At 33.2% G+C, this 24303-nt stretch overlaps 1 protein-coding gene across 4 annotated transcripts; it reads right to left on the reverse strand.

Annotated features, from left to right (window-relative positions):
* Positions 1-828: 828 nt before the first annotated feature.
* Positions 829-10190, reverse strand: LOC114388227 (two-component response regulator ARR2-like). Of its 4 annotated transcripts, XR_003661463.1 has the most exons (9): positions 9764-10190; positions 9149-9301; positions 8688-9062; positions 8100-8176; positions 6776-7954; positions 5300-5404; positions 4045-4224; positions 2015-2316; positions 829-1081 (listed from the first exon to the last, which is right to left on the reverse strand). XR_003661463.1 is itself a non-coding variant. In XM_028348598.1 (6 exons), the coding sequence occupies exons 1-6, from the start codon at positions 9924-9926 to the stop codon at positions 5399-5401; spliced, it is 1953 nt and encodes a 650-aa protein (XP_028204399.1). In that variant the 5' UTR covers positions 9927-10190; the 3' UTR covers positions 5124-5398. The 4 variants fall into 4 exon arrangements, 2 of the variants coding, with proteins under 2 accessions (XP_028204399.1, XP_028204398.1); XR_003661464.1 differs by lacking the exons at positions 2015-2316; positions 4045-4224; XM_028348598.1 differs by lacking the exons at positions 829-1081; positions 2015-2316; positions 4045-4224 and having other exon boundaries at positions 5124-5404.
* Between the last annotated feature and the right edge of the window lie 14113 nt (positions 10191-24303).

Here is a 24303-nt window from a genome sequence, read left to right on the forward strand (position 1 = left end):
TCAGGTCGGGTTTCACAACTATGACTAGTATATGAAATTATTATTTTTTGTCAAGAAAAATAAACTCAACTAATATGGAGTTTGATCGGAAAGTAAGTGAAATATGGTTAATAATTGATTTCGTTAAATGATTAATCTCAGATAATACATGAACTTAATTTCAACATATTAATCATTTGTGTCAAATCACTTGTATATCAACTTAATTATGCAACCAAAACAAATTTTTATTGTATATTTCTTTTATTCAGAATTCCAATGTATATTTTACTGATTTTTTTATAAGCAAAATTATTTTATTATAAATTCCAAAAGATAGCTTAAGATGTGCAATGGAGCATCAAATTACAATTCCAACGTGATGGAAAACACCACCACCACCCAAATTCCCCTCCCATAACAAAAATTAGTGAGTGTTTGGATTTTCAGTCCAAACTTTGGTTTGGGTTAATCTTCATTTTTTTAAAAATAAATCATTAAATTTATTTTAGAATTCATGCACTGAATTTTATTTTAAATGTTTGAACATCCGCACATTAAAGAACTAAGAACCCAACCTAACAAATAGGATTAGAGCCTACCCAAACACACTTTTTACATAGTGCAAACTTTACCCTTCTTTTGGCACAAACATAAAACCATTGCTCACAGTCCCGGGTTTTGAAATTACTTATTAATTAATAAAAACTATTTTTATAAGAGTAAAATTTTTTTTATAAGGGCATTGGGAATTCAAATCTTCGTTCATTATTACCTACTAAGTACTCCAATTAGGTCTAACACGTGTTTGGTGCATTCCGCATGAAATGTGAACACATGCACAATCAATGGCATGCAACAAATACCCTTTCTCATTCAGCAATTGGTCATAATTTGAGAATCTGTAAACAATAATAAACACTTCCTAAACAAACAAGTCACCACTCAGGAATTAATCCGAAAACAAAATATCCAAATTCCAACCCACTCCTAAATACCGTTTCAACTTAATTAGCCATTTGGCCAAGCCACCCTTCTCCTTGACCATGCCCACATCCAAACTTACGTGATCACCACCGAACAAAACGGTCAAAACCAAAACCTGCTCCAATGAAGAAAAATTATTAAATACTCTTGTGTGTTTATGATTTCAATCATTATAATAATGATTTGTTTTTTTGTTGTTGTTGAAATAGAAAGTATTTATTAGAAGTATATCAAGAATCTACTAATGTCAATTTTTAATAAAAAAAACTCATTTTTAATTCCTTTGATTCGTAACCAAAAAAACAATTCTTTGAGTAATAATTCGAGCCTGCCAATTTAATTTAGCAATCCAAAACTACGTAGTATAATAAAACTTTGATAAGGCATGGAATAGGAACCAACACTACACAACGCGCTCTGTCCCTTGAATCACTCTACTCAAAGACCACAACAACGTTAAACAATCTTCTTATATTCATACGATGTTCTAACTTCTAAATTCTCTAATTAAGACCAACAACATACACATAAAATTTATTCTTATTATTCACTTTCTTCATAACACCTAGCCGTGGCCATGGCCTTGCATGTCCACAGCTTCTTCTATTTTTCCTTCCTCATCATCATTATCGTTGTCATCATATTTTCTGCGGCACCGTCTGTGTCTCAGCCGCAAGCCGTCGGGTCCTGCAACGGGATACTCTTGTCGTACGTGTACACCGGCGGTTCATGGCTACCGCCGAATGTCTCGGACCCGACGGAGCAGCCGTATCGGTTCTCGTCGATGCTAACAGTGCTGAACAACGGGCTGGAGGAGCTGAAGTCGTGGAGGGTGTTCCTGGGGTTTCAACACGGCGAGTGGCTGGTGTTCGCCTCGAACGCGGTGCTCGCCAACGGCACGAGCCTCCCCGGTTCGGTGGAAAACGGCACCGTTTTGAGTGGGGCGATGATACGAGCAAGCTTATAATTCCAGAAAACAGAGGAAGCACCAGCAGCAAAGGTGCAGAGAGAAGAAGAGACCAAGAGAAGAGTGGTGAAGCCAGCGTACCTTGATGATGACGTCTAAGGGGCAGAATTGGAAGACCGGATTAGTAGAATCAGCACCAAATCCTGCTTGGGGTGTTTGCTCCCTCATAGGCATACATGCATAACAAAATCTGTTATTAGAATATTCCTTTTGAATAAGAATTGACACAAATTTGTTATGTGAATTCCTCTATATATAGCCATGTAAACAAACAAGCAGGATATGAGAAATATAATTTCCTCCTTACCTTGAGCTTGTCTTCTTCTCTTCTTCTTCTTCTGGAGGTGCTGGACCCTCGAAACCAGCAACCACAAACCCAGCACCTAACATTTGGTGCTTTCGTTGAGAGCCCATGGCCATCTTCCATGGCTGCCATACCCATTTCCACACACCTTCGTTGCTGCACACCCCTCCTCCCTTTGCGCATCCAGCTCAATCCCTTGGGATTGATTTTGAGAGTAACCGCCAACGGTTGCTGAGCTTGTTCGATCCCGAGAGAACCCCTCCTTCATTTCAACAACCACTGTACGGGGCTTCCACCTTCCACTACCCTTCTCCCGCCATACAGTCACCGCTGCCACCTCCCCTGCTCAGGCCAACTCCACCTCTGCAAACCCGTTTTGCTTCGTCACAATACGAAGACCCAGCAGGTGTCTTGTTCAAGCTTACTCAGAAAAATTCAGTAGCACAATACCTGGCAGAATTCGAAGACTTGGCCAACCGAATTATTGGGCTACCGCCGCCGTTCCTCTTAAGCTGCTTCATCTCCTGTTTGGCCCCGGAGATTTGCAGCGAGGTGCAGGCGCACCAACCCCTCACCTTAGTCCAAGCAGCCGGGCTCGCGAAATTACAAGAGGAGAAGCTCTTTGCCGCTTGTCGACCACCGCGCGTGCGAGCACCGCCACCCATTCCCCCTCCTCTTCGCGTGACGACCAGTACGCCAAGTACGGAGCCTCAGTCCTGCGTCGCATCACTTCCGCCACTGCTCCCGGCCCCCCCTCGACAGCCACCTCCGGTGATCAAGCGCCTCACCTCAGACGAGATCGCCTCGCGTCGTGACTGCGATTTGTGCCTTTACTATGATGAGCGGTACCATAGAGGTCACCATTGTGCCTCTAGGGTTTTCCTTCTCATCATAGAGGACGAAGACCCCTCAAGCCCAAATATAGAATCAGCTGACCCGATTACCGACCCACCCGAACCGCCCGACCCGCACTCGGCCCAAATAAGTCTGAATTCTCTAACGGCCCACTTGGCACCTAAAGCTTTGCGTTTAGTGGAACTCATCGCTGACCATAGTGTGGTGCTCCTCGTTGACGGAGGAAGCACCCATCACTTCACCCAGCATCAGCTCGTAGCTCAGTTGGGGCTCCCTTATCGGGCGATGTCGCCATTGTAGGTCATGGTTGGCAACAGCCAGAATTTGGAATGCACCGCCATTTCCTTCAACAGGTTCTTCAGCATTGTCCTTCTTTATGGGCCTATCATGACCGCATACAAGCTCCAATTAATTGCCCTTGCACTATGTTCAACTGCTAAACCGAGTGCAATTTGTCGGAATCGACCGTGGGATCCCGGCATTACTTGGGTAGCCATGGTTTGAAGCGTATCACCTTGAGGGCAAGGTGAATTTCCAAGGGTCGTGGAATGATACGAGCAAGCTTATAATTCCAGAAAACAGAGGAAGCACCAGCAGCAAAGGTGCAGAGAGAAGAAAAGACCAAGAGAAGAGTGGTGAAGCCAGCGTACCTTGATGATGACGTCTAAGGGGCAGAATTGGAAGACCGGATTAGTAGAATCAGCACCAAATCCTGCTTGGGGTGTTTGCTCCCTCATAGGCATACATGCATAACAAAATCTGTTATTAGAATATTCCTTTTGGATAAGAATTGACACAAATCAGTTATGTGAATTTCTCTATATATAGCCATGTAAACAAACAAGCAGGATATGAGAAATAGAATTTCCTCCTTACCTTGAGCTTGTCTTCTTCTCTTCTTCTTCTTCTGGAGGTGCTGGACCCTCGAAACCAGCAACCACAAACCCAGCACCTAACAGGCGACCGCCGGGGACTTGAATCAGATGCAAGTGAGGGTGGACATGTTGGGGACCTTGCTTGGAGTGGCGCCACCCGCTGTGCCCATGCCTTCTTCTGTTACCTTGGCTAACGATGGATTCTTGTGTGGTCAACCCTCTGGTCAAGGTACCTACTTACCTTCTTCGCTTGATACCTATGTAAGTAACATGGATTTTTACTAAATTTAGGTAACACTTTCTAATACATACCCCTTGGGTTCGATAAAAGCTATTCAATGGATGTTCGTGTATGATTACTGGTTTCGTTATGGTGTGAGTGGATGGAGGAATTCGAAAAGGAAAATGTTTGATAAATACTTCATGCATGTGTTAAGCAACACTTAAAAAGAATGAAAAAAAAATATATGATAAGATTTATAAAGAAATAGGACGAGAGATAAGGAGTAGTTAGGAGTTTAAAATGTAGAGTGATTTGTATATATGGGGATTTTGTTTCAGGCCTTGGGGGATGCATAATGTATTAATACACGATTTTTTTGTTAATATATGGCAAATGTAGGGAGACGAGATCTGATTTTTTTATCTCAAACAATTTGGCAACTGGGTAGCTTTTTAATACTTATTAATAGGCTCTTGCTGTTAAAACTATTTTGGGCAGTTTGTGCACGTCTTCTTAGGCCTTTTAAGAAAAACACACACACACACACTATAAATATAACACTTGCATCAGAGTTAATATTAATAGGCATCAAAATGAAAACAAATCAAGGCAAAAAGATTAATTATTTGAGATAAACAGTAGTCTCAAGTTAAAGTCTTACCTAGGGAGAGATTTGTTACCCACAAATTAATTATCTTATTATAAGAGTAATGATGAACTAACTAGGTTTTTATTTCATAATCAAGCGTGATACATTTGCTCTATATATAGAGCTACCGAGAGAGTGAAGTTGTTATGATTGATAGCTTGCAGACAGTAGCAGATCCATTTTTTTTTAGTGGGGCAAACAATAATCTAGTATTTTTTCAAACAAAATATTATATAAGTTTTATTAAAAATGGTAATAAAAAAATAATAAAAAATTGAAAATGATAAAGCGATTAAAATCAGTATTAATCTATTCTCTCGTATTGAGTCTCACTATTCCTAGTTAATCCATATTGGACCCCTATCAGGGGCCACTGTAGAGTCATTCAAAACTCTAAGTGCCTCAAACCCATTCATACAATTAACATCAGAAGTAGATCCAGTATAAATCTTCCTCTTACCTCTGTCTCTAGTTGGCTTACTAACCCTTGTCCAAATGTCTCCTTTGTCCTCCTCATTTATCTTCAATTGGTCTTCTTTTGGAGTCACAGCAGCATTTGTCACCCCTGTTTCATTTATGACTTCATGACTAGTATGAACAAGAAGCCAGAGACAAAGAAATATGGATTAAATTATTCTCTAAATCCCTATAATTTCACTATTTTTTTAATTAGTACCTATAATTTAGAAATGTGTAACCCAGACCCTAAATTTCTGGAACCTTTTCAATGAGCCTATCCTTGCTATTAATATTGAAACTACTAATAGATGACCTAGCACCCCTAATTTTAGACACAACCCACAGGTAATGATTGGGCTAGAATTGGGTGCAGAATCAAGACCGTGGTTGGTCACTTTTGTAAGAGTTAGCCAATTCTGCTAATCAGGTTTTTCAAAAGTATAGTATTAATAAATAGTGTTGGCCATAAAACCCAACATGAGAGCCTAATCAGTTTCATGGGCATGGTCTGCATATCATAATGAACGGAGCAGGTCACTTGCAAAAAAATAAAAATAAATTGAACAAGCAGGTCATCTACAGCAAAAACATAACTGAACAAATAGGTTATATATATATATGTCCTTGAACTTTTCGAGAATTTTTAGTTAAGTCCCTAAATTAAAAAGATTTGTAATTGGGTTGTTGATTTTCTATAATTTTTGTAATTGGGTATCTAAACTTGTGAAGTTAATATATGACAATTTAAAACCGTCACAAAAATCATAATTTGTGTCAAATGGGCAGACCGAATGTCTTGAGCAACCAAATGGAATATTTACATCCTTACAGGAGTCCTTTGCTCAATTAGAAGAGCATAAATAAATAGCAAAAAAGGAGCAAAGGAAAAAATATTTCATAATGTGTTATTCAAGTTAAAAAGCTCCTACAACAAGTCTGCAGGTGTATCAAAGTCTTGCCCTCTACAGTTTTACCCTTAACCAATGTCTTCATGTACACCTTAACAATAGAAGCTTGCTAGAACCTTTGCAATGGAAAGCAGCCAAAAAATTGCAAATATGCCTTTTGCATACATGCATTTAAAGTTTGTTGTTATTCATCTTGATGGATCACTTAAATGATCTTTGAGCATCCAGACTAAATCATAATAACATACTACTCCCTGAAGCCTGAATTTTTTACATCAACTAAATTTTATTTGTTGAAAATTTTAAACTAAGATCCAAACTAACTAATTGCAGTGTGATTTGGTTCATATGGAACGCCAACTATTTACATTGGCGACTGCAATTAGGAAGAGAACTGGCCGAATCTGTTCTAAACCGGAATGTTGTCTAAGGAATATCCATCAAAGTCAAACTCATTTTCAGAAGTTCCAATGCTTTCTTGCTGCCAGAAAACACAGAAAAAACTGATTTGTTTATGAAGGAAAACTATGTGAAAGCATATGTATACAGAAAAGGAAGGAAGGACCAACCTGTTTCAGAAATGCACTGACAAGATCCTCCTGACCATATTGATCAGCGAAGAGGTTATTAATCTGGCAGCTAGGATCAGGAATTCTTTCAGCCTTAACCCTTACTGAATTGTCAAGAAGAAGGTTATTGTGGTGTTGACCAACATTTTGGAGATTACTTTGATGCATGCCTTCACCTGTGGAGAACATAGCTTTTCCAATTGAAGTAGTATCTCTATTTTGTACAGTCTGGTGCATGGTGGGAAAACTCTGATGGACCAAAACTGATGGTGAGACATCAATGTTACCTTGTAAAGGATTTGCATGGTGAGCAGCATCATATGTCATGCCAGTGTTTGTTAAGTCCCAATCATGGGACTTCTGATGGTGGAGTTCATTAAACATGTCATACCCTTGAACAAATCCACCAGGTCCTTTAATACCAGAGGTACCTTCTTCATGAAACATACCTTTATTTGTGATACTAGTTATACCTGGACTGCTTCTAAGAGGGAAATTACTGACAGATATTTCATTTGTTTGGTTCATGGGAAAACTCAACAATGACGAGTTTTGTTGAACTGGATTATAAGTAGTTATGTTGCTGGTGCCAGCAATCCCATTTCCCAAAACACCATTAGAAATACCATTTGATACTGTAGGCTGCACCAAAGATGACGGAAACCTGGTTACATGAGAACCAGCATTTTCACCTAGCATCTGACCTCTTGGTTGAGACTGAGCCATCTGCATCAACAAAGGGTTGTTCTGTGTGACAGGAGCATTGACTCGCATATTCAAGCTACCAAGGGGTTGGGTAGATTGGTGCAAATTGGCGAGTTGTTTTGGCTCCATGTTGGTTGGAATTCCATGAAGCAAGTTTATAGGCTTACTGTTGCTTAAATGTTGTAGTGACCCTTCTCCAAATCTTAATCTTGGGTTCTCAAAACTGAAAAGGTTTTTTTGATCAGATAGAGGCATAGGCACACCAGCTTTAGCAGTTGTCCTGCCAAGTCCCGTGGCTTGAAGCTTGGCTAGACTTTGTGATGGGAACTGGCCAGCAGCTGAAAGAGTTTGAAGATCAATTCCATTGATTGAGGTTCCCCCAAATGTTGCTTCTTGTGAGCTCATGAAGGAGTTGTTCAAGTTACCCTGCTGCTGTGAAACTCCACTCAGCCTTCTAAGATACAAACGGTATTTCTGTACCAAAAACCAGACGGCAAATGAGTTGACACCTTCAAATAACTAATACCATAGTTTACCACAACAAGAGAGAATAATAGTTAACATCAATTGCTGAATCTCTCTCAAAGTACATATAATACGAAGCATAATGATATCATACCTGGAGGTGGCTAGCAACATTTTCTCTAGTGAGCCCAGGAACATTCATCAATTCCAAAATCTTTTTAGGAACAGCCTCTGTATATGAATATCAAATTTAAAACATAAGATAAGGCATACATATTTTCAATAAATCTCTAATGAATCAGGCAAGAAGATATCACCATAATTCTTCATATAAAAGATATTCAGGAATTTTGTGGGGGGTAAAAAATAAAAATACTAATTTAGAGATAAAAACAATTTTGTAATGCTAAAGCCACTCTGGGATCTTGAATGCGTATTAAATATTACAGCATAGTATATAGTTGGAAAACTGATTTGCCTATTTGTGAACAGTCAGGAAATCCTAAAAGGAGTCATCCCAAAATATTGCAATCGGATACAGAAGATGCAAGTAGTAAAAGTGTGGATTTGATGCTTTCGTGATTCTTGTATGACAATTCAAGATTAGACATAAAGAATCCAAAGATCAAAAGTAGTGGGAGGCATTGTTTGCTGTGTCAGATAAGACAGCAAAGAAAAGCAACAGAACAAAGATGAAACAGAACAATTTGTTATTGTAAGGAGGTAATTGAGAGACACATACTATCAATTCCAAGTTGATTCACAGCAGCCATAAACTGTTGATGAAGCTCAACAGACCAAACAACTCGCGGCTTCTTCAACGTGGAGGAATCATCCTTCTCATCTCCTTCCTCGTCCTCGTCCCTCCTCTTCTTAGAGCTTCTGGCTTCATTCACAGAAGACGAGTAATCTCCATCATCAGATACCTTTGGAGGCTGATCTCCTTCTTCCACGCTACCCGATTGCTCCACATCTCTCAAACCGTTCTTTCTCTTCCGAATCACATGCTGCCATATATTCTTCAAAGCCTCAATCCGAACAGGTTTAATCAGGTAATCACAGGCACCATGTGTCACCCCTTTCATCACAACATGTTTCCCATCATCAGCTGACATCACTGTAGAAATCATTCACACACAACTCATAAGTTCATATCAATGCAGTGTCTCTCAATAGACACAAACCAATCAAAGCAATGCTTACTAATAACCGGAAGGTCCATCTCCAACCCAATATGCTCCAAAAGCTTAAATCCATCCATATCTGGCATATGCACATCGCTTAAAACGATATCAAACCCGTTTTTGTTCTCTCTCAAGAGAGACAATGCAACCTCAGCTCGCTGGCATTTCGTCACTGAAATGAAATAAACCCAACAAACAAATCAAATCAAATCACAAATTCCACAAATCAAATTCAAAAAAAGTAAAAAGAAAAATAAAAGGACAGACAGACACATATTCATAACGACTCAAACTTCACTTTAGAACCAATTCCAAAGGTTTGAAAAAAATCAATAAACAAACAAATCTGTCATCACAAGGTAAAAAGAAACAACATCAATCACTTCATGCCATGCTATTCAGTATTCAACCATACCAAAAAGCATCAACTTGAAAAGATAGATGGCTGCAAGAATTCAAATTTTCAGCAAACACTGCATCAAACAACATGTTTAGAGTAAAAACTCCATAACAAGACACACTTGGTGATTGACAAGTACTACCCATGACAACACAAACATTGAGAAAACTAAGTAAATTACATTTTTTTTTTGCCACCAATTAATCTTAGAGAGAGAAAGTGATTAAGCAGCACCTTCATAGAGACAAGCACGGAGCATCCTCTCAAGGATCATAAGGCAAGTGGGGTCATCATCCACCACCAGCACCCGGAGACCCGCCGGAAACTGGTCGGAGACAGAATCTCCGGCTTTCAGAGGAGAACTCGAAGTGGATCCCTTGCCGTTGCTGAGATTCATGGTTGGTTCTGAAGGTCCAAAACAGTACACAACAACAAACACAGCACGCACAACAACTTCACATGGTTGAAACTGGCATCATGGAAGTAGTGAAACACAAAATAATAATAATAATAATAATAATAATAATAATAATAATAATAATAAAAGAGTGAGTTGTTTAAGGAGTTCAGGGGAAGGAACAGAGAAAAGGGTAATGGAATTTATTTTTGGCTGCAGATAATATAGCATATAAATAATGGAAATGATTGTGGGTCTGATTCAAGCCGATTCTGAAAGCCTTCTCTGTTTCAAGCCGATGCTCAGTTTCTGGCATATTTTATTACTTTCCATAAAATGACACTACTATTAAAATATAAAAAAAATTGCATACGTAAAATAGAAAATAATGTTAAAAAATTTATAACAATTAAATTAATATATTTTATTCAATCAATTAATTTATACTCTTTAACGTAATATTAAAATGCTAGTGTTGTGTAATTATTTTTGACATTTTTTAATATTATATTTGAAGGTTGGGGTGTTCACTCCTGAAAGAGTGGATCCAGCTCATTGGTTGGATTGGATTAACTAACCCTCCACCTCGGATCTCAAAACCACTTCCAACGCTGTCTCAAAGGTCACAACAACACTTCTAAAGTAGTAAATCACAACTCAGCTAAGAACATGTTCAATGTTCTCACTTTATTTCACTTTTTTTTTTCCTCCCAAGTCTCTCTTCTGGTTTAATGGTAAATTAATTAATATTTAAAATGGGGGAGTAAAACATGCTCCTAATTATAGGTAGGATATAAAAGGTATAAATTAAGTGTTATTTAAAATGATTATTCTATTATTAATAAAAAGATATTGTTCATCAATGCATCGAGTTGAATTAACTAAAGAGAATGAATATGTTTCATTGAATATTTTAATTACTTAAAAGAGTAAAGATTTAAATGGTTTTTTATATTTTGATCTAATAACTTTTTTTATTTTCCTAATCTGTATAGATATTTGAAAGTTTAAATTTTTAAAAATTTAAACAGTTAGTTTAGTTGATATAGAATTGTTTGACTATTTTTTATATAACTAGTATTGTATCCGGGATAAATATTTATGTTATATAACTTAAATTTATAATAAAGTAGCTTAGTTTCTTGTGCTTTGTATGGATATTAAATTTACATTTTATAATTTATAAGAGTAATTTTTTTATATTATATAAATTTTTAATATATTTTATTTAGTTTCAACTTTAGTAAATATGTTAGTATACAAGGATGTAAGCGATTCGACCTAATATCTGATCCCGTCCAATTCAATTTAATCCAGTTAGATTTGATTCTTGTTATTCACACCCCCAATTCTCCTAAGTACACTCCCAACCCCCCTCTTGTACCTCTCAATTATATATTATATCTTTTTTCTTAAAGAAGAAACCCATTTTGCTTTACCGAAATGTTCTGGAATTACATATACATATTCCAGAAATGTATCTCCATAACTATGATTTACAGTTTCGGAGATATACTTTTATAATAGGTATATATTTTCAATAAAATATTACTTAAGAATTAAGATGATTGATGATAAATGAAAAAAATGATAACTACTTATCTTATATTCATATTTATTTGTCTTATTTTCATCCTATCATTAGTATTATTTAAATTCTATCTAAAATCTTATTTTCATCTTATCTTTATTATTATTTAAATCCTAATTTTAAATTATCTTCACTATATATTCATTATATAATACTATGTTTTCATCATTATTATATAATATTTTATGTTTTTCTTCATGTGACACTCTATTTCAAGGTGCCTTCATCACTAACTTCATATATTATACACTTGTTCTTATTAACTCTTTGGTTCAAGAATTCACATATAATTTAAGTGATACAATAAAAAGCTATTTGTATTCTTCTATTAACTAATTTATGTATAGGATTCCATTCATCTCATGGTTGGGAACTAGTGATTTGTTTTGTCTATAAAAATTTTGGATTAGAAAATGAATGAATGCACTTAAAAGAAAGAAATTATCCTCAAAAGCTTTTCTTTGTAATTGAGGTGTATAATATATGAAGTTAATGATGAACCTAACTTGAAACACATTGTCACAAGAAGGAAAACATAAATAGTATAATAATGATGAAAACACACTATTATATAATGAAGATAATTTAAAATTAAGGTTTAAAAATAATAAAGATAAGATGAAATTAAGATTTTAAATAGGATTTAAAAATACTAATGATATGATGAAAATGAGACTAACAAACATGGGTCTAAGACAAGCGTTTATCATTTTTTATTTTTTTATTTCTTGTCAACCATTTTAATTCTTAAGTGAAATTTTATTGAAAAATATATATCTATTCTGGAAGTATATCTCCGAAACTATGAAACATAATTTCGAATATACATTTTCAGAATAGGTATATGTAATTTTGGAAATACATTTGCATAAAGCAAAATGGGTGTACTTCTGCAAGAAAAAAGGTATAGTGGGTAATTGAAAGGTGGTTTTGGAGAGGGGGGGGGGGGGGGTATGGATTGTACTTAGGAAAAATGTGGGTATAGTGCCTTAGATTTTTATGAGTTGGATTGGGTCATTGAATTAAATTAATTTTAGTTTAATGAACTCAATTAAAATTAGATTGGTCCAAGGTCCAATATGAAAAGAATTTCAGAGGTTTTCCTTGACTTTGTTCGTGTCAATAAATAATTCGAAATGCCTCGACTTTTTAGGATAGGTTCGAGTCAAATAGTAATGATTTGAAGTACTTTACACTATTTTGGAAACCCAATGACTCAATCATATGGATATGTAAAATACAAAATTTTCAATCCTAGCAAGAAAAGGGGGGGGGGGGGGGGGGAGTAGATACTCAATTTCAAGTGAGTAAACATAATTCCATACTAGATATCATATCATATATACATATAGAATTTTGTGAAAAGTCGTATTCGATAAAAGTCATATGTACTACTTGGAGGGAGATATTTCATATCTTTTGAGATCCACCCTATAATATGGGACCAAAAAGATGATGAGTTTGAAGTTTCGAACCTCATCAAGACTCAATTCAATTCACATGCAATTATATTACTAATATAAAGACCCTAAACTAAACACACCTCATTCTCAAAGTAATACATTTTTTTTATCTTAATATAATACATTATTTTAAATTTTCTTTTTTTTTGTTTATTTCAGGTAATAACATTATTTTATGAATAGTATTTTGAGTATATATTTATATTAATTTTTTTGTTTATCATATAAATAATACAATATTTTTATCAATACTGATTTTTAAAATATTCTTACTATTCTGAAGAAAAAAAATATCCTTACTATTTTGCGTTTGAGGATTTTTTTTTAAGATGTGAAGAGGTAACATTTTTTTAATAGTCTCACCCAATAATCAATTCAATTCAATCCAATTAAAGTTGGATTGAGTTGGAAAAATAAGAATGATAAACTTAATGAAATCCAACCCAATTAAGTTTAATTGGATTAAGAATGATGTATGTTTAGTTTAGGGTTTCTATATTAGTATGTGTTTGAATAACATTTAATTTTAACGATAGTGTAATAAAAATATAGTTGTGTTCACAAAAAATTTAATTTTAATGATAATTACTATATTTTAAAATATGCCTATAATAAAATATTTTTCACATTTTTATTTTCATCAACAGAAAAGATATCATATCAATTTACAGATTTCTTAACCTATTATATAAAATTCAAAAAAAATGAAAAAGAATGTAAAATCGAAGTATTCCAATTTATATGATTCTTATGTATTATAATTGGTTTAAGATTATATAATTGATTCAATTGATTTAGAATTCTATTTGAAATAGAATAAATATAAAATTTACATTAATTGAATTATTTGGAGGCAATGAATATGAGAGTGTCATGTGTCATTATCTTATAGAATAAAATCTTCTTTTATAGATACATACACGTGATTAGTCATCAATATAAATCATTAAAACACTTATTTTTTTGTATTTAATTTTATAAATACTATTTTATATGTATTATTAGTTAAGAGCGGTTAATTTTTTTTGAATTATAAAATTTTACAAATTAAAAAATACTTAATCTATAAATATTTTAGATCATTTTATATATTTTTATTTTGAATAGTTTACATATTTTTATTTTAATTTTACCAAATTATAATTAAATTTAATATATTAATATATAAATTATTTTGTAGATTTATTTTAATATACAAATGACGTTTACTATAGTTACATAAATTAATAAAACTTTAATATTTAATTTTTTAGTAAACTTACATATTAATATTTTCGTTTTAACTATACGAAATTATTATTTAGTGAATAAGTTTTTAATACCAATTATATAAATCAATAAAATTTCATAAATTAATATGGAAATGGTTTTATGTAATTTATAAAAATTATTTACATTTATTTTTATATATAAATAATATAAATTTTTATTTTCATTATAAAAGTAATACAATTTTTATTTTTTAGACTATTTGAATATTATTTTAAATTTACGTAATTTGTATAAATTGCATAAAATTATTTTTTTAAAATAATCTATATATTAGTTTGTATATTTTTTTATAAATTATAATAAGATAAGAACAATTTTTTGTTAATTTATATTAAATAAAACTTTATAATGAAAATTAATACATGTAAAATTAAATGTTAAATATTTTATTTTAATTTATAAAATTTTATAATTTGAAATAATTAATATCTCTTGACTAGTGATATATATAATTAATAAAAAAGTAATTAATGTGATATTGAACTTTAAAAATAATATATAAATAAAAATATCTCTAGAACTCCGACAATTAAAAAAGAAAGAGTGTAACAATTAATAGTATATAAAAATAATGAATTTATTACTTTCTATGTTCCATGTTACATGACATTTTACCAAACAAAAATTTGTTCTAAATTAGTTATAGTTTTACAAAATTGATATGAATCATTAAATATTTTTTCATTGAGTACCCTTAATAGGAGTAGTTATTTTTGTATAGTAAATAAGAAAATATGTAGTTAATTAGAGATAAGTTAAATATTAGACAATTATATTATGTTTTATGAAATTTAAAATATTAGTTACATTTCTTAATACTGGTAACAAAATCTTCAACTTCATATAAAGTAGAACCAAGGGAGTAATAATAAAAAGATATATTAGTCAATGCATTAACTAAAAAAATGTTTGTTGGAAAGGTGTCTACATTTAATAATCAAGAGTATTTCAAATAGGGATATCTTTTTTTAAAAAACGGAAAATTATAGGAAAATAATAAAAACTAAATGTTTTATTCTTAAATAATTTTTTATATTTGATCTGAAAAATGTTTCATTTTTCATGAAATATTTTTTATTTTCTATTTTTCTAATCAACCAATATATATATATATATATATATATATATATATATATATATATATATATATATATATATTTGAAACTTTTAATTATAAAAATTATACACTTAATTTAATTGACATAGGATTGTTTAATAATTTTTTATACACAATCAAATTAAGTAAAAAACTATTAACATACTTATTTAAATTAACAAATGACTTATATAAACTTCCACAAATTTTATTTTTTCTAAAATATAATTTTGTGTATAAATTTTAAATAAATAATATATGCATTGAAAGCGTAAGAAACCTCTATAATTTATATTATCATTTGGTGACAAATTATTACATATAATAAATTTGTTAACTTTTATAATAACAAACCAAAAGTTATATTAGTATGTTTTTTAATGGGTTAATATGGTAAAAACTTTTATATTCTAAGTTTTATTGGTTTCTTTATCCTTATAAAGAGTGTTTATCTTAATATTTTGTTAGAAACATTTGTAATGACAACACATTTTAATTTTATATGAGATGATGTCTAAATAAATATCATCATATATGCATTGTATAAACATGTGTAATTTATGGTGAACATTGGGCAGTTCAGGCCAAAAACCTCTAGCCCGATGGAAAGCCCACCACCATCCATTTGGTTGTTGGATTGAAGCGGGTTTGGGTTATATCTAGATGTCCCTATAGAGTCATTGTCGCCAATGAAGTTGGAGATGAAGTGTAGAGTGTGATGCAAACAGAAGGTGAAGATGAATGAGATAGAGAGATAATGGAGCTTCAAGTATGTTTGAGGAAAGAAAATGATGGTCACCTCTGATGCTTGTGTGAGAGTTGGAGAAGCTAAAGAGCCATGGTTAAATTTTAAATGGGAAGAAGTAAAAAAAAGCTACAAGCCTACAACTTGTCGAATGTGTTTCGAGAGAGAGAAAAGAAGTGTGAAGACCAAGGTAGTTTTGATGCAGTGACATAGTTTTGAAATGTTATATTAACATTGAAACAAGACGAAGACTAGGGTGGGAAAGTAAAACATCTTTTCCACCATGCGAAATAATATTTTCCACGGTCACACGTCATCTCCACCGTTCGATTAAAATTGGTAGTTGAGATACCATGGAGGTGTCCATATCAGATCAAATATTTTTTTTTCTTTTCGCCACCCGCCACTACAACTTCCGCTTCACCGTCGACTCTTACTGCCTCCTCCTCCACTCACTCCTCGCCTCGAGTTTCATGTCGCAGGTGAGGATCCTGCTCACCCGCCTTATCAATGGCATCGTTCCGACATCGTTATTGTCATTTTGTGACCATGAGAGCCGCCATCGTGCTGCTCCACGTTCTCTGCTCCCAGTTCAAGAGCATTGGTTCCCGTTGCGCTTTCTCGCTTACCCTTCTTCCTTTACAGTCTCCAACCACCCTTATCTCTCTCTGGCACCACCCTCATAGTCACCACCGTAAAACCCTCCACTGCCGCAGCCTAAAGGACCGTCGTCACTATCATTGAAGAGGAACCATTTGTTCCCGGTGTCCTTGGTACCGAATCCAAACAACCTGCGTTGGGTTCATTTTCAAATCTAATGGTTGTTTCATTTTCAATCTCAAATATGAGATTTTGTCGATCTCTTTGTTTTCGATCACAAATCTAGTGATGTTGCTTGATGTTCGGTGGTCAAATAGAAGGAAGCTTTGTCTTCCTCCGTTGGGTAGTGACAACGACAGCGGTCCTTTAGACAGTGGTAAAGGATTATGCAGTGATGATGGTGTGGGTGGTGTCGGAGAAAGAGGAGTGATTGAAGACCAAAGGAAGAAGCTCTGAGGAGAGAGAAAAAAGAAAAAGAAAATCTCATGCTTCTTTATTTTATCTAGTGTGAACAATTCCATCGTAATTTATATTTATCTTAACGGTTAATTTTAATATCAATATATCTAACGTCCAAAATATTATTTCACACGATAATAAAGATGTTTTACTTTCCCACCCTAATCTTCGTCTTAAAACAAACATAAGTTTTGAAAAACACAAAAGAAACATCTAAAGCCAATATGCAATTTAACTTAACATGTTTAACATTATTTGGTTGGTGCGGGTTTCAACAGGTTTTTTCCCCAACCTGCATCCACCCGAAATTATCCATATTAAACTGATTATTTTCACTTTTTTATTTTTTTTTAACTCGAAGCCCGTTTAAACCCGTTCGAAATACATTTCATTGCTTCAGTTAAGACGGGTTGCGATAAGATGCAGATAGTTTGCTCAGCCCTAGTATTTTACTAAAATGCATATGTAACTAGGCATGCTAATTATGAATTTAGTAATTTTGTAAAGTAACCTTATCAAAACAAATGGTAAAAAGATTAGATTGTATATAGTAAGAAGACATAAACGTAATTTAACACATTTTATTCGAGAAAAATCTCATTTTTTGATATGTTATAACATATTTATTTTTCCTTTATTAATTCACATTTGATGTAGAGACATTTTTATTGAATGTGTTTAAATATTTCATTTATTTAATGATTTCATTAATCGTTTGTTCTTTTTCAAAAGGGAAGCTTTTGAGGTACTAATCTTTGTTTTGTTTGCACAGAAAAAAAATTATTATATTAATATTAAGAAGCAAGACTTTATCACATGACATGCAAAGACTTGCAGAATTACAGAAACATATACAAAGTATTCTTTCCTAACAAATTTCCTACTTTTAATGCTCAACATGTCCTTAATGCTAGTAATCGCACCATGCATAACCGCTTTCGCCTATAACAGCAGAATAGCATGCGAGTTGCCTCCCTAGACCAAGGGATACTCAATGTAGCCATTTTCCATCTACTTAATATGTTAAGGCAATTAGTCAAGTCTATGCGCCAGACATATAAAGATAGATTAAAACCTTTGGCATATACATATACCTTGCATCAACTCCTAGCTCGATCGATATTTAATTGCATCCATGACCTCTTCTGTGTCTTGATTTGCTTCTTGGAAAATGATATGATTCCTATGATTCCACAAAAATCACAGATGTCCAGACACTGCTTTTTCATTAGCACCTAATATGTTCCCCACGTGTTGAAAGAAATGGGCCTTGCACTCAGCAGGTAGTACTCGCTCTTCTCCCAACCAAGAGTAACATCTTTGCCAAATATCATAAGAGAAATGGCGTTGAAACAACAAGTGATCGACAGATTCCATGGCTGAATTACAAAAAACACAATTGATACTTGTCCCATCTTGTAATGTTTTCCTTCTTCTCAAGTTATCTCGTTTGAATTCTGTTGTGGGTACCTTTCCACACCAACCCTTTCACCTTAGATGGAATGGGTAGCTTCCATATAAGATTAAAGAATTTGCATGTGTCCACCTCTCCCTCCTTTTTTAAAGAAGCATACACCTCTTTAACAATGAAAGTTTTATCACCACTATTCTTCTACTCCCACCTATCTTTCCCAAATGTTGCACCATAGGTAGCTCCCATTGAAACCTTGGTCTTCTCCACAACAGTTGCCATATCCATAAGTCTTACCCCCACAAGCCAACTTCTGCAAACTTCAAATATTTTTGTTCGGAATTCATAAATATCCTATTGAACCTAGAACTCAATCTTTCACCCTCTAACCATTTTGCCTCCCAAAAAGAAGTATTACTCCCATCACCCACAACCCTCCCAATCCCGTTTTGGAACCACCCACTCTCATTCTCAAACAACTCACACATACACAAAAGGTCACTCAACCATTGAGAACCCCTCTTAAACGGCCCACCCCTAATTATACTTTTCAATCAAAACCTCTCTCCAAAGACCCCTTTTTTTCATTCAACAAACTCCATAGCCATTTCCCCACCAAAGTCCTATTGAAAATTTCTAAATCTCTTTTTTCCAATCCCTCTCTTTCTCTTGAAGCACACACCACCACCCACTTAACCCAAGACACTTTCTTTTCCTCACCCTTGGCCCCCCATAAGAAAATCATTTGAATCATATTCAACATGTTTGCAACCTTCCTAGGGATCTTAAAAAAAAATATATAAGGATAAAGAGGATAGAACCGATTTTATAAAGAGGATAGGAAATATAAGGTACTAATTAATCTTTGTAGAAGCCATAGAGAACAAGTGAGAACTTCCCAATCCCTCACAATGCCATAGATAGCTCCCAAAACCAAAACTTCCAAAAATCCCTTCAATTGGACGTTTTATCCCTTTGTTTCAGCTTTACTAATGCCACATAAGCAGCCTCACACCCAACCTCAAGTTTTCTCACGCCTAGCTTCACAAAAGGGCATCAAGGGTGCAACTCGAAGGTCCTCACGCCCAACCTTAGATTCCTCACTTTCAGCCTCAAGTAGACAACAAGCAAAATAGTTTTTTTTACATTCTTAAGCCAAGCCTCAAATCTCCCAAGCTCAGCCTCAACAAATAAAGAGCACAATGATAGCTTTGGGCTCTGAAAATATGCTTTCTAAAGTTGTGTGGTTTGAACTTCCGAATGCTTATCAATTAATTGATCTTGTCATTATTGGAAAGTGAGAAAATCATAAATTTAGAATGAAATTGAATTAGATTTTTTTTGTTGTTGTAACAAGATGCAATAGGGTGGAATGTAAAATGTGTGAGTATGTGTGTAGGTTAAGGATCCTCTTGGCGGCTTTTCTTCAATTTTGACATCACCTTGAAATCCTCGTACGTGTTAGCTATTCTTAAATTGACTCAGACTATATAATTATTAAGAAATATTTAGGTAAGGCATGGTAAGGTTTTAATAAACTAGCTCATAACACACAATTTCCATTTAATTCTACGGTTATCAAGGTATGAGATAAGAATTAATAAGGAAAAAGTCGTAGTTGGTATTGGGATATATAAATTAATACCACGACTTATAATGACTAATAATACTTATGTATTTTTTTTAAAAAAAATAATTGATTGTTTCTAGTATCAAAATTATTCTGTTTTTATTATATTAATAGATGGATGAATTAAGTCATCCCCACGATAGCTCCTAGTGATGCAGCAGAACCATGGCAATTAGGATTTCAAGATGCAGCAACACCTATAGTGCAAGGAATAATAGACTTACATCACGATATCATTTTCTTCGTCATTCAGATTGCAGTTTTTGTAGTATGGATCTTGCAGCTCGTGCTTTATGGCATTTCAGGTCTAAAATAAATCCAATCCCGCAAAGGATTGTTCATGGAACAACAATCGAGATTCTGTGGACCGTATTTCCTAGTGTCATACTGATGTTCATTGCTATACCGTCATTTGCTTTGTTATATTCAATGGACGACGTTGTAGTAGATCCAGCCATTACTATCAAAGCTATTGGACATCAATGGTATTGGACTTATGAGTATTGAGACTATAACAATTCTGATGAACAATCACTGGCTTTTGATAGGTATATAATTCCAGAAGATGATCTAGAATCGGGCAAATTACGTTTACTAGAAGTGGACAATAGAGTGGTAGTAGCAGCTAAAACTCATCTACGTATGATTATTCATAACATCAGTTGATGTACGTAATTCATAGTTGGGCAGTACCTTCCTTAGGTGTCAAATGTGATGCTGTACATGGTCGTTTAAATAAGACGAGAAGGGGTTTAATTATTATGGTCAATGCAGTGAGATTTGTGGAACTAATCATGCCTTTATGCCTATTGTCATAGAAGCAGTTTCTACTAAAGATTAGTCAAGTCAACTAATCCCCTCTAGCTGTGTGGTGAGGCCTGCAACTACAATAATTATTAGCAGTCGTATCCGTAACTGAATCAATAATCATTCTGTCACCTCATTAATTGCGCCCCCAAGATTCGATTCTACAATAATGATTCTTTTTTCCAACAGTTTTCTTACCGAAATTTATTTTTTATCCCTTTTCAAGTTATTTTCATATTATTCTTTTAAAAAAATATTATTTTGAGAGTTGTGTTAATATTAAAATAATTAAATATTGATATAATTTTTAAAACGACATTAATTTGAAAAAAGGACAGTATGAAAATAATTTAAAAAGAGACAGCAAAAAAAGTCAGATTTTTTATCACTAAGATGTTTTGTTTGTTGAATAAGTAATTTTATATTACATTTTAATTTAAAATTTTAACATTCGAGTTTACTGAGTCTTTTTTTATTTATATGATGTTCAACTTGTTCATCTTTATATTTCGATATTGTCATGGACGCAGAGACCTTCAAACTGAATCATGGATGTGCACCATGGGCTTGAACGGCTTTTGCCGGAGCTTATTTTGCCAAGGCTTATTTTCTTCACAGTCGTTTGAAGCTAGAAATTATGCATATATAAGTTGGACAGACATGGTTTAAGGTTTCTTTATGGAGAAACTATTTTTGTACGACAAAAATGTATACGAGAAAAAGACTAGAAAAAAAAAAGAAATATGAAATAAGATGAATGATGCATGTAAAGGTGAGAAATAAAAAAATTATATAAAAAACAATGTATAAATAATATCTCTCTCTTATAATATTTTATCTTTAGGATGAAGGAGTTGATCCCAATTCTTTTAGAATTTATCAAAAGCTATCTTAAGCTTTTATCCGAGGAGAAACCTTTATTGCACTATCACCCCTTCTACCGCATTACCATTGGACCGACCACAACATTATCATTGCCGTCAAGAACATTAGCTTATATGTTGTCTATAGCACCTCTAAGGATTGGTCCTAATAGATAAGTGGTTTTCCAAGGGATCTATAAGGATCTTTGGCCTCCAATACGTGTCATTGTTGGACATGCTTGTTGTGTGTGTCAAGTGTAATGGGAGTAATAAAGTGTTTAGTGAGAAGATAGGTTTAAGAGTTGCTCATATGCATGGCCCAACTAGTTTATTTGAAATCACCGAGTCACCAATTTTTTTCTAAAAAAAAAAAACTAGCAAAGTCACGACTAGTTACACCAATTTGTTTGTAGATCCGATGGAACAAAGTTGCCTACATTAACCATATAACAGGTTTATAGATCAACTAGTTTGATCAACCAAGTTGAGTCTAATGTAACATTTAGAATTATAACTCCGTTTATTGTTTTGACACAAGATGAAACTTACCTACCCAATTAGTTTTTGACTATTCTTTTTATGTATATTTGAGGAGTACAAAAATTAAATCCAAATTCTTAAACACATATTCAATCCTAACCCAACTTTATTGAGAAAATCTTGTGTTTGTCTGAATTTGAATTCAAGTTTATCCCAATTTGTATAAAAAAAGAGTAAGACAAGTTTAAGATATGACTATCTACTCCATAGGTGAGCATAAAATGATACATGAGAGTGAGAATAAAATCCTAACTTTATTAAGTCCCCTAGACCCTATGATCCATGATCATTAATGTAACATGTTTTTATCATCTTATTAGTGTGACATGTTCCATAAAGTTTGGACACTTTTATTTTAGGATTAGACACGATTAGCATAAGGCTAACAAAACACATATGCATATTATAACAATAATTACATAATAAAATTAAAATTACAGATTTTACTAAAAATATACTTAGGTCCTTAATTTTATATTTTTTTGAATTAAAATATAGTTAATGTAAGATTTATTTTAAAATATATATAAGTAAATTAAATTTAAAAAAGACAGGGTGAATTATTTTTTATGAGTTTTCCAACTCCTCTGGAGAGATGAATTTGGTTTAAAATTTTCATTTACATTTCTCCCAAACCCTACCCTATCTTTGGTGATGGGATAATTACAAGGAGAGTTAAAGTTGCATTCGCTTCATTGTGACACCTAAATACAACTTGTGTTTCATTTGAAATGGTAGGCATAATGTTTGGATTCATTTTTTTGCCATTTGTTCATTAGAAAAGATATATTGTCAGTTCTCATCCACCTAATAAATTGATAACTTTTTAACAAAGTTGAGCCTCTCTATTAATTAAAGAGTTATTATATAGTTCATATAACATTTTATTATTATTTTATAACTAATGTTATTTTTACTTTCTCTGTCTCTCTGTCACATCACACTTCTCCTTCTATTATTATTTCTCCTTAATAGACAAATATTACGGGCAAGCAAAGTTTCATGTCGAGTCAAGTTTAGAAATTTTTTTAACATTACCCAATAAAAAAAATAATTTAGTCTATTTGAGTTTAAGTCTCAATTCTACTTAACACAGCCTAAACCTACTAATTAACCTGATTTAGGTCAAGTTAAGTTGTTAGGTTTAAAATATGTTATACCCAACTATTAGTAAATATACAATTTATCAATTATTATGCTATAAAATTTGAAATGTTCATTTTTTATTCCTTTTAAATTTTTAGTATGTTTATGGTCCTCTTAAATTTGAATTATTCCAATGTTTGGCTTGAAGCTAGACTCTATTAGTCCGAAACTTGACTAAAACTTGTTGGACGATTTTTTATCAGTCTATTTTTCAAGTGCTTTGTCTTAAGTCTTAACTATTTTTGAAAAAAAATTATCTTTGAGAAAAATGTTAAAAATTTTCACTAACACACCATTTAACCTTCTTATAATATGTTTCATTCATTTCACATAAGGCTTGAATAACAATACTTTATTTAAAAGATTTGGTCCAATTTTACTTGGACCAATGACATATTAATAAATAATGATTATTTTTAGCCAAAGTAATTAATATTATACATTACTTATTGGGATATTATTGGAAGAAGAAACAAAATACGCAATGTACTTACATGAATATGAATTTTGGTGAAAAATATTCTTCAGTGGAAACACCTTTCTTTTGAGACCTCCTCTGGCTTGGGTGTTAACTTCTGTAAATCAAAGATATTCTTCAATAGAACGACCCCTAATGACAATAGAGAAAATATTTCTATGTCTGTAGGAGTTTCAAAAAGCCTAGGCACAAGGAAGTATCTTGGAGTCCTTTGTATGATTGGTAGGAAGAAAAAAGCTATTTTCAACTACTTAAAAGATAGAATCTGGAAGAGAA

Source organism: Glycine soja, chromosome 15, assembly GCF_004193775.1.
Source record: "Glycine soja cultivar W05 chromosome 15, ASM419377v2, whole genome shotgun sequence".
Lineage (NCBI taxonomy): Eukaryota > Viridiplantae > Streptophyta > Magnoliopsida > Fabales > Fabaceae > Glycine > Glycine soja.

Coding starts and splice junctions, on each gene's coding strand:
- LOC114388227 (XM_028348597.1), bottom strand. CDS start 9,926: ATGAATCTCAGCAACGGCAAGGGATCCACTTCGAGTTCTCCTCTGAAA. Junction 9,063..9,148: donor GATGGACCTTCCGGTTATTA/GTAAGCATTGCT, acceptor TGATTTCTACAG/TGATGTCAGCTGATGATGGG. Junction 8,177..8,687: donor GAATCAACTTGGAATTGATA/GTATGTGTCTCT, acceptor ATTCATATACAG/AGGCTGTTCCTAAAAAGATT.